Here is a 12,328-nt window from a genome sequence, read left to right as displayed (position 1 = left end):
TCTTCGTATTAATATTTTTTTTAAATTCGTTACAATCCCAAAGTGTCGTAAGCCATGATTTCGTAACAAATTTGTAGGTAGATTTTCGTAGTATCATATTGTAAAAAGGAAATACATCGCCCAACAAAACACTTACTAACTTGACTAAACCGAAACCGCGTAGTTGACATAACAAGTTTAAGTTTGTTTCTGGTGTAAACATCATCACAGCTTCTGGAAAATTTAGTACGTAGGTTACATATAGCGCGAATAGCCCTGTTCTGCAGCACATGCAGGTATTAATATCGGCTGGACAACAATTGTCTAATCTTTTTAACCGCCTATCTTTATTTATTTATATATTTATTTCTTCTGTGCGTGTGTTTGCACTGAACTCCTCCTGTGTGTCTTCAGTTGGACTCGAGACTGGTTTAGATTCACAATTGAACTACCTCCTAAACTAGTAAGTAGTAAACATAGATTTTGATGATTTTTTGTGTGTTCCAATGAATTTGAGAATGGTTTAGATTCTCAATTCAGTCCATACATAATTCTCCTGCCCATGTCTATGTAAGTGAACTCCTTTTTGTCTATGTAAGTTTAAGATGTGTGTACAGGACATCGTCTGTCGGGTCCGCTAGTTATCTATATAGTCGGTGTTCCGTTTCAACAACAACAGTAACATTGACATTGATGGCCCTTTTCCCGTCAATTTGTGTTAAGTGAAAGTGATTAGACACTATAGTTGCGTGAATCCATTAGAATCAGAACACGAGTGATTCGTTCGTAAGAGAACACATCAAGATTAAGATAAAAGTAAAGTTACTTAGAGCGGAGTTTAAATCGTTATTGTAGAAACTATCAAGCATAAAGAAATCGACTCTTAAAATACAGCACATCTTCCCAAGACTTGATATTAAGGTTAATAGTTCAAAAAATATTTTTATTCAAAGTTTTTTAATTGACTTACTGAAAGTTGATTAGATTTTTTAAAAATTTAATTTGTGTGCTGAAAGCTAGAACAATCTGCCTGACCTGAGAAGAAGAAACAAGAAAAAGCAATAAAGAGCAAGAAATTCAGAGACTTTTTTTTAATTGTAGTACGAATAAATCAATTTGATAAAATCGATACTGTTTTAGATTGTATATCGAATCCAAAGCTGATTAAAAAGATGGTAGTTTGAGTGAGCAAGACGCTAGAATTATTCCTACAAGATAAACCAGACTAGACTTGGACGAGAAGACCCGAAAAATCTGGCTGGAACAAAATAAAAAAAACTAATCCGGAGTAGGCACAGATAATAATATTAATAGTACGATGTCTAACCGAAGTTATATCTTGTTTATGTAATCGTTTGATATGGTAGAACAATAAAGGCCTTACTACGGGTTCTGTCGCGTGTCGCTGCCGGTATGGCTTCTGTTTACTTGTCAAGGTCTGCGGTGGATTTGCATGAAGATGTTCGTTAACATCTTACAATTTTATACCAGTTAACTTGTTCAAACAATGAGGTCCTCTGCTACTCATCACTCAGATTTTTTTTCTCTCATGGGATCGCCCAAGGTAAATATTTTGACCTTTAACGTAAAGAGAATACGTTCCTTTTATACACATGTCCCGATAGCAATTTATATTTTATAATATTATATACAATACGTTTACAAACATCACGCAAACACTTATATACCTATAAAGGATTATGTGTATCACAACCAATCAAAATAAAACACTCTAAATGCAATCACCTTGTTAGTTTTGCACGTTAGGTTTAGATAATATCATCCAATATTGTAATATTGATCTTTTTTGATATCAATATCAATGAATTAATAAATGATATTCTTTGAATAATAGTAATAGTTTAATGTCAAAACTACTTTAAATCAACCACGATTTATTCCAACTTTAAAATTTTCTTAGTTTGCTCTCCTTGTTTGAATCATAATTTCCCAATCCCATAAAGGAATGACGGTTATTTTCCAACACCATTGAAAATGCAAGCGTTCCACCACCACTGACACAAATCAAATCATCACCTACTTCCGACATAATTGTCCATGCTCTCTTTCCGGACGATGACGGAGGACATTTTGGTAGCGTACACAATGCAGCTGTCGAGGAAGGAGGAGTGCGGGGCCACCACCAGGATGGGCGCCTCCTTGCGGCTGGCTTGGCGGCCCCGGATAGAGATGGCCATGCCGCCGGCTAGGTACGACATCTTGCCGATGAAACATATGAGCGGTTTTAATGACCTAGAATGAAAGTGATTGTTTTATGCGGGGTGATTAAAATTAAGAATGCACTTTTTGCCATCCTGATGGTGCCAACAATAATATTACTAAGATTAAAAGCTACTCCGTTAAAACCGTGAATCGTGGAACTCGTCCGTATACCATTGCAAGTCTCCAATAATCACTCGCTGTTGAATATCAACGATATAATATTATTATAAAATAAGTAATTCGGAATTAATTCCTATATTCGTCCTATGAAAACTTGCTTCTTGGCAGATTTCAGATTTCTCGGTCAACTTAATTGTGTTGACTTAAATATTGAACAGCTCACTATAGCGTTTTAAATTTGTAGTTATTGAATTCCTGTTCCCGTCCATAAAGGGATTAACAGACAGATGATAGCGACGTAATCGTACTTCGTTTGCTTTTACAATTCATCGCTAGGAATCCAGAATTTTTTATTATCAATATGTCACACAATAGACATCCCAACAATAATGAATAATGTACATTATTGTCGATATAGAATCTATTAACAAATGGATATTTTTATTAAATTAAATTGTGTACATAATAACTAAAAGATCCTCGGTAATGTTAAAATTCTAGAATATACTGTACAGATAAATACTTAAAAGCATGATATTGTGAGGAAGTTTTTATTCATTAAATAAGAAGACAAAATAACTATTTTTGTATCTTTTTTCCACAAATCGTCCACACGATTCTGTTTTTTCTTTAGGGAATAGGAGGACAAACGAGCGTACGGGTCACCTGGTGTTAAGTGATCACCGCCGCCCACATTCTCTTGCAACACCAGAGGAATCACAAGAGCGTTGCCGGCCTTTAAGGAAGGTGTACGCGCTTTTTTTGAAGGTACCCGTAGGTAGGTAGGTGTCGTATCGTTATTTTTCATACCTAAATATAAATACGACAGAAAAAAGTAAATATTATCCAATCTTTTTTAAATCCAAACCAAGTTGAAATTAAGTAAGAACTGAATATTCATTTTATAAAAATCCAAATAACATTAATTAAAGAACCTTATATTAGTTACATCACTAAGCGAACCTCTCGTTTTAATTGCTACTTCATAATATTTTAAACGGAGAATTTCTAAATATGAATTCAATGCAGGCATATTAAAAAGAGCTGCAATGGTAATAAACCTATTAAAATCGCAACTTTATTTACCAGAAACATCAAAACCTCGTTCAGCATGAATATGTCCATCAACTCAATAATGAGCAAGTCATTTACTTGAATTCTAGTAACCACTTCAAGGCGGCATGATCAGTCCTTACGAGGAATTTGCGACCCAACAAGTACTTTTTGAAATGTTGTAATGTCTTTACCACGGCCAGTAACTCCTTACGAGTTACACAGTAGTTTCTATTTATCGAAAGGCTTTTTTTTCTTATTACATTAAAATTATTCAAATAACTAACTAACTTATGCCTATTAAGTATAACATATAACTAAGTTGTCTCGAATGACGTGATTTATTATTTTATTAAAATTGAACCTTTTTTACCAACCCCCTTTGTATTTTTGGTAAAGTTCGAACACAGGAGATAGCCATAACTACTGTAATAGTAATACTTATTGGTAATGCCAGTTCCACAAAGTTAGACAAAACCTTTTCCCGAACACTCAAACACCATTTTCCTGTTGATTTGCCGCCGTAATCCGTGCTTTGTAGGACATTAAACGTTAAAACTTCAAACAAAATTTAGTTCTATAAAGTACAAGCACAATATTGAAAAAAAAAGTTAAAAGTTTAAGATACCTAATATGAACTTAACACTGAAATATGATTTTTAAATTAACACACTTTTTTCATTGTGAAAAAAAATAAGTATAGGGGTAGGGGTATACAAGGAAATATTTAAATGTAGAGATAATTTCTTATGCTAATTACTCGAGCATCATTATAAGAAAACAAAAAAAATCTATTTTTTTTTAAACAAACAAAAACTATAAAATTCACCAAATAACTGCGCATTACTCGCGATTGCCGCGGCTCATCTATATGAAACGAAATTGCATTTTTTTTTGTCATATTATGAATCCTTGTAATGGTTCCTCGAATACATAATGTTGTTGGCCAGTACACTCAGGCGAATATAGTAGAAACCATGCTCTCAGACAAGAGGTGAGTCAGCTTTCCCCTTCATTCCTATGACTCCTTTTCTGCTTACCTGAGAAACCCTTTATTCAATGCAGTCCAATTATAATTTTAGTTTCTTAATTAAAATCAGTTCAGAAGGTATATATAAATTTCTGTGGGTAAATTATCATATCGAAGTTTGAAATTACAACTCAAAGTATACTGCTGGCTTTTCCTCAATTGTTAATTTCTTACCTCCAATAATTTTATATTTGATATATTTTTTTTAGGTAAAAACTATAAATTCTACTAGCATGCAACTGTGAAGAGTGTTCTAGAACAAATCAAAATCACACACGCTTCAACACAACTGCAACAAAAAACATTCGAGAGCGCCAAACTATGTGCGGGGAAAACAATTTAACATATTGAAATTAACGGTCTATATACGAGTGAAACCAATGAGCGATCTATGTCAGTGTTTACTAGCGTGGCTGAAATGGGTCGGTTCAAAAGCGGTTTTATTTTCATATTTGACGTCTGATTTAAAAACAGCCCCGCTGGGTTTCTTGCACCCTTTTTTCTCAAGCAGAAGCATTATCCTTCCGAATGGGTAACAGAATAACGATTTAAGAAAATTTATTGAATTAGGCGATATTTTGCGGAAATCGATAATTAGACAGATGTTATGAGTTTTATTGCGTGTTAATTCTGCTAAGATTTGTCTTTAACCAATTCGATACGTGTTTCGCCTCAACATGAGGCATCCTCCGGAGATGTTGACACGCCAAATTCTGGCACTATTAACTTAAGTCTGCCTCGTGTAGAGGCTGTACTGAATGGGTTAAAGACAAATCTTAACACTCAAGAAGATTCTAACGATTCAATAAATGATTGTTAAATCCAATTTCGGATAAAACTTAGAAGGACACAACTGGCCTTTGCAATCTATAATAATTATTGTGATAGTTACTATACCATAATTACAATGTCGTGGTACCTAAATACCTAGCTCCTTACTCGTTTTTTTTTAAGAAAATAGCTTCTAAAGCATGTATGGTTAAAAGACATTATTTAGGATTCTTTATTCCAAAAACCACCATGGCCACACTGATACAATGGTATCAGATGAATTCGAGAATTTAATCCACAAACAAAAGATAATATGCGCTTTGAAGTAATTAATGGTAATTTTTGATCTTTGATACTTTGAACTTGATAGTACAGAATATGGAACGTTTAATTCATAATATTTTGAGTCTATTTAAGTTAGTAGAGGAAAAACATAATTAGATAGCTAAGAAGAGAATGCAAATTATTCAACAAATTGGATATAATAACAATGTGGACTCTTAATTTATAATATAATGCATATTTCTTTACATTCAAAATTCAAATTAATATCTTTATTCAAAATTAGATTATAAATTATTTATTGAAAGTTCAAAACAACCGCTAATATATGCTTCAGACCTGAGAAGAACAGGCGCAAAAAACTCAGCTATCAACCTTAATAAAATGCCAATATGAGACTATTAATTTGTATGATCACTGTTCAATTCAAGTTCAACATGAGCCCTTTTCAAGTCTATCGAACGTCTAAACTTTAGACTCTACAATATTTCAAAGTAGGCCGTAACCGCGGCATTTACCGCAGGCCCCATCTGTGTGTGAGATCCCTAATGGAACATATTGCTTTTTATTAACTGTTATTCATCGAGTCGCTTCACAAATTCGTATGCACTCGCACGCTTGTTTATAGATGCCACTTTCCAAAGCTTGCCGGATACAGTATTGTGTTAGTTAACACTATTAATTTCAATATGTTAAGACGAGAGACACTATAAAGCAGAACAAAACGACAAACACAGCACACAGGCAGACGCAATCAGCTTGACATGAATTCGTTTAAGATCGTAATCAGTGTTCAAATTAAGCCGTTACATATCATTGTAATGAACAATATTCGTGTTCATGAAAGGCAATACCGTATGATCAATTAAACCATCAATTCATGTATGAAAAAAAATTGAAATCGGAAAACGGTAAAATGAATTGTATCTTCAAAATTTTAATGTCTAGTCTAAGATTATTTAGAATCCGTATTTTATATCTTAGTTTCAATATGTCAATCTTTCAGAAATTTTAACTATCTTAAATTAGAAATTAAAAATAAGAAGAACATCTACCGTCTAGGATGTAAAGAGCGTAGGTACTTAGACTTTGGTCAGATTTTACTGAGGTACGTAACACTTACTTAAGTCCAAGTAGTAAGTATAATCTTTGATTTCGTTTTTATAGTCATTCAACAGCTGAAGTTATGCTGAGCTTAAACTAAGACGGCCCTAAAACTAAATTTACGTTGCATTTATATTACAAATTACATTGTAGGTTTATAATTTTTTTTCTTTGACACTATCCAAGCAACAAACATCGGAACCAGCGATAGACAGGTTGTAAATAAATTAACGCAATTGCTTATAACAAGCTTCCGTTCGCGTTGGTGAACAAAAAAAGGCTAAGCAAGACAGTATGTTTTAAAACACTGTTATATTATTATACAGTTACTTCGAATTCGTAGTTCTAAATTCCTCATGGACACGCCAAAAGTTTGACGTTCCGATCAAACTACTTATGACAATTATTTACTTCTGGTTCGTTGATCAATAAAAGTTTTCGATACTGAGGCCATCAAATAGGCGTTTTATTTTTACACGCTTTTTATTAGCTTCACCTGTATGTATGTTTGTTTGTAACCGACTCATTGGGGCGCGATTTTGACCCACTTTAAACGGCCAGATTTCGTTCAAACTTCGTAGATTTATGGCCGACGACAATACATTAATTGGATACAATTAATCCATTTATCAATTCGCAAAATAAATTTTTTATTAATTTATATAATTTTTTCATTCATCGTCGATAAGGTAGGAATTGATATTCATTTTCAATTTCAATCATTATCTTTTCAACCGTGTTTTTTAATCGTTTTTTAAACTATTTTTGTTATTATATGAAAAATTTAAGTAATCCCAATATATCCATATAACGAAGATCGTTACATGTTATCAAACATTTGTACAAAACCGGTACATAATATTACCTTGATTACCGTTTACTCACACGATTATCCAAGAAAATACAATTACGAAACCCAACAATAACTGAATTATAAACCTTCACTAGAGGACAGTTTCGTCTCAACAAAGATAATAAAGGCAAGTTAACATCTGATTCGTAAGTCTTGAGTTGTAAAATACTCAAATAATTATCAATGAAAGCAATCAATATCTTAACTAACATAATTTGTTTTATTGATGCTTCTAATACAAGCTGATGTTTACGAATGACGTGGAGAAAAGGATCGATATCGATATTTTGTACTTTATCGAAGATTACAAACAGCTTACCTACCGGGTCATCTGATGTTAAGTTCTATTTTAAAGATATACATGTCGTATCGTTCGGGATCTCCACAGACTCTTTAAATAACGTATTAACTTGTTAAATACAGATATGAACCTCAACAAGGCTGTGTTCGAGCAATGGAAGTCAAATTTAAACGTTACCTAATGGAAATATACAATAGATAAGGTGCAACATCTTTTCTTTGAGACGAAAATCGCAATCATGCAGTTACTATTTGATGTGGCATTTGTATTATAATAACTATCTACGAAAGGGCTAAGTATAATTTTTTGCATTACATTTTATTTCGATTTACTTTTTTATAAATGTTTTCTTTATACTAGAAATTGAGCTAAAGCGAAGTGGTCGTATTATCGAGTATACGCCTCTGCGTCAATGTGAATTTTCCTGAATACTTGACGCTCACTTGACGGTACCAGTCCAGCCCGTTAAAGTGTTTGAGAATGAATACGCAACTTATTATAATGAACCTCTACTGTATCATATTTATCCGTAAACACAATATTGGTTTTCATTTACTACAAACAACTTTCTCTCAAATTAAAAAGAGACAACACTAACCTTCGATGTAGCAGTACGCGGAATTCTTGAATCAACACAATATGTTTGTGTGTTGTTTACTATTGAAGTTAAATTTGTATTAAATTATAATGTTTATAGATCAGCGACATTAAAAATCTTTTACACGCCTTTTTAGTAGCTTCACTTGTATGTGTGTTTGTTTGTAACCGACTCATTTGGGCGCAGCTTTGACCCACTTTAAACGGCCTGATTTCGTTCAAACTTCGTAGATTTATCGAGGACCAATGACAATAAATTAATTTGATAAAATTATTCCATTTTTCAATTTGCAAAATAAGATTGTTGTTAATTTATATAATTTTCATCTATCGTCTATAAGGCTATTTTTTAGTTTGGTTTTCTATAAAAAGCGTGTTTTTAAGTTTTTTTTAAAGTTTCTATTTATATATACTTTAAAGATGTAAGTAAATCTTATATATTCCTATAATACTCACGACGGTATACAGTTATTGTTTTAGTGGAATGTAACTACTGAGCGTTCGTTTCGGCAGAACTAAAATCAAGAGTTATTCCAGAGTCTCGCCAGTAGAAGTTTTACCATAAGAATCGTAATTACAAGTTGAATTTCTAGAGTGCATCAAGATTACTACGTGATACTGTGATTGAAATGAAAAACTCGAGATCTATACGCCTAACAAAGTGGAATGTAGACGAAATTTAACGAAGACGTTAGAAGAGCTATTTAACTACACGGAGTAAATTTTAGGTATACCCTCTTAATATGTAGTACAATAAGTTGTATTTAACGAAAAGTAACAATGACACACACCACACACACCTACATATACTCACACACACACGCACACACAGACATCCTGTTCGTATTATATATTTCTTTTGTTATATTATATTTTTATAGACTTAATTTGTGATCCCTAGTTTTTGGTACTGTTAATTTTAATTTATATGGAAGAGCGTGGCCTTCTGGCACAGGTGTTCCTCATTTAATAGAAGGTCACATCCACTATTATGTTTGTACCATTTTTGTTACTGATATATTTTTTTTCATACTGAAGCCGAGCAATACTACTGACGGGAATTCATGTCAAGCGTGTGCCGAACGTACGTCCGATGAAGGGCAGTCTCTTGGTGTCCGACTTGGCGACGACGCTGGGCGCGTCCAGGAGGACGATGGCGATGGCGTCGAAGAAGCTAGAATGCGGGCCGATGACCAGCACGGGCGCGTCGCGGGGCGAAGCCGCGTGCTGGCGACCTCGCACGCGCACGCGGTGGAAGCCAGCCGCAACCACCACCAGCCGCATGAGAAAGAGCATCACGTGCCGGAGCTTACTACAACAACAAGTACACTGTTCGAACCCAGACACTCAGCCACACCTGGTAGTTGCAGCTTTTGTTTGATAGCACGTGTCCAACATCAAAATCGAGTAAAAGTATGTAGTAAAGAGACGATCGACAACATATTCTTTGCCGATAACCTTAAAACCACAATGTATTATTTTTTTCCATCATAGAATATTAATTGTGTTCTTCTCACATTACTTGCAAATTTTCCCGAAAATATGGTAGTATAAATAAACATATTATTAAATGAAAGTAATGAAGTCACAAAGCGATTAGTTTTAGTCTACCTGAATAAAGTAATGTATGTAGATCTATAGATTTCATAAACTATGTTCCATCATTATGAAAAACACTAAAAGGATTATTTAAGAAGGAAGTAGTTGTAGACCCACAAAATATGATAATTCGGGAGAAAATGAATAAAATAAAAAATAAACAAAATTCGAGCAGTGGGCATCTGTCGCGGAACAGATGCCCACTGACGAGCAGCCTAGCGAAACTACGAAAGAAGAAGAAAAAACTATAAGATAGAACAAAAGAAAATTTATACTAATAAAATTAATACTTTTACTAGAAACTCTCTAAGAAAAAAAGCGATTCAATCAATTGTACGAAACGTGCAGTCATTGACAGATTGACACATGACGGCTATCTTATATATAAAATTCTCGTGTCACAACGTTAGTTACCTTACTCCTCCGAAACGGCTTTACTGATTTTATATGCATATTCAGTAGGTCTGAGAATCGGCTACTGTCTATTTTTCATCCCCCTAACCCCTAATTTTTTTTATTTATTATACAACATTAAAAAATACATACAACCCTAAATTTAAAGCCTCTGCGATCAAACCCTATTATTGTATCGCGATTTTCATATTATTCTGTTCCATCCACAGATCTGCTATAGGGTTGCAAGATGGCAATGGATCAATACTTACAATAATTGTAGTACGATAAATTTGGTAGGTCTGAGAATCGGTTGCATCTACTTTTTACACCCCATAATTTTTTTTATTACTTTATATGGCAATACAACGTTTGCTGGGTCAGCTAGTAATCTTACAAAAAACAGAGATAGCCGAAATCTACTAAGTTTTAAGCAACGGTTCGCTTTCAAACTTAGGCGGATTATACTTCATCGTAATTGTAACTCCTATTAAAAACTTATGTCAAATCGCACTGCACGTCTCTTACTAAACTAGATTTAAATTTTTATATTACGTAGTATTTACATCCTCTTTGCTGACGAGTGACGAATGATCTGCACGGCGTCCCCTTTATTTATCAGTCTGTGACTGGCCGATAATTGTTACTTTAAAATATGAACATATCAAATAAATGTTAATTCATAGATCTGTATACAAATAGTAGATTTTGTTGTGACAAACATTATAGATCGCCCGATAGTTGAAAATCCAGACATGACATGAAATATAAGTGAGGCTAACGCACCGGTTCAAACGTAAACCATAACGCCTAGATTCTAAATTTAAACTACAATTTGTAAATTTAAATCTTTGACTTGAGTGACTGCAGAAGTAGAAAAAGTACTCAACTGTCAAGTGGGGAATGACATATTACGTAAGACCTGAATTTGGGGATAAACTGACATAATATATCGCCAACTATAACTTTAATAGTATTCATTTAACATGAAGACGTCATAAATTTGATTATTAATGAAATTTCGTAATCTTTAATAATTATAAACTACTTTTATCGCGCCGGTACGAGACATTCACGATTTGACAAATTCTATTTTTCTAGTTTATATCGATTCACAGTCCATGGCTAACAATTCTAAAGAAATAGACCTTGGTTCCATTCGACAATTGTTGCTCGCTTTGTGGAACAAACCGCAACTAATTCACTGTGTTATTTTGATTGTCAAGAAAATAAGTCGCGAATTTCATTTCTACAGCCTCACAATAGCATTACTCTCAATTATTCTCGGCTCTGTTACATCTAGCTTAACTTGAAGCTTAGGATGATATAATCTTGGAAAAAAATCCTAACTTTCCAATTCCTTTTGGATAAAAATAATAATAACCTGAATATAACCCACCCTGCAGTGATGGTCCAAAACGGTCATACAAATAGATGGATAGTATTATTTTTTTAGTTTTTCAACAAATCCAATTATTAATGCTTTTACCAAAATATTCTAACATCAAGATTAATACTTGTTATTCCTCACCAGGGGCGAGCATTGGTTTTCTAGTGAGGTAGGTACTGTGGATCTGACTAATCGTAGTTGAGCTTTGGAATATGAAAAGATTGCTTACAGTAGGTATCTAGCGTAAGGAAAATTTTTATGAGTGGGTGCTCAATAGAAGTTTGGTTATAAAATAACGGAACCAAATTAAAATAAATCAATTTTAACAGTAGTGCTATATTTATTTCCGTTCATAACAAGGTAGGCACTGTCTAATTGCCTATATGATTCGCCTGTTCCTCGCATTACTCCTTCAGTTATTTGACGACAACAGCAACTTATCTAGTAAAATTTTAATAATCTATTATTCACACCACCGAATTAAGAAAAGCTTAAAAAATATAAATATTCTTGACGATAAACTCGTTAGCATCACTTTTAAATGTTGCAAAACGCCATACAAAATTTGTCTTCATGCAATTTTTCCGCAGAGAAGGTTAATTGGTTGGCAACGTTTATTACGAAGGTCAAATA

At 33.5% G+C, this 12,328-nt stretch overlaps 1 protein-coding gene across 2 annotated transcripts in view; it reads right to left on the bottom strand.

Annotated features, from left to right (window-relative positions):
* Positions 1-12,328, bottom strand: part of LOC126965323 (lysophosphatidylcholine acyltransferase) — a 60,058-nt gene that overhangs the window by 25,527 nt on the left and 22,203 nt on the right. The window contains exons 1-2 of one of the 2 annotated variants that reach the window (XM_050808876.1): positions 9,402-9,494; positions 2,021-2,232 (exon numbers count right to left, since the gene is read on the bottom strand). In XM_050808876.1, coding sequence (XP_050664833.1) covers positions 2,021-2,198 — 178 coding nt within the window. In that variant the 5' untranslated portion in view covers positions 2,199-2,232; positions 9,402-9,494. Of the gene's footprint in view, positions 1-2,020; positions 2,233-9,401; positions 9,495-12,328 lie in introns of those variants that run through there. The other variant, XM_050808868.1, reaches the window with a different exon arrangement.

This window comes from Leptidea sinapis, chromosome 1 (assembly GCF_905404315.1).
Source record: "Leptidea sinapis chromosome 1, ilLepSina1.1, whole genome shotgun sequence".
Classification (NCBI taxonomy): domain Eukaryota; kingdom Metazoa; phylum Arthropoda; class Insecta; order Lepidoptera; family Pieridae; genus Leptidea; species Leptidea sinapis.
Note: the sequence above shows the minus strand (reverse complement) of the source record. Positions and strands in the feature narration are given on the sequence as shown.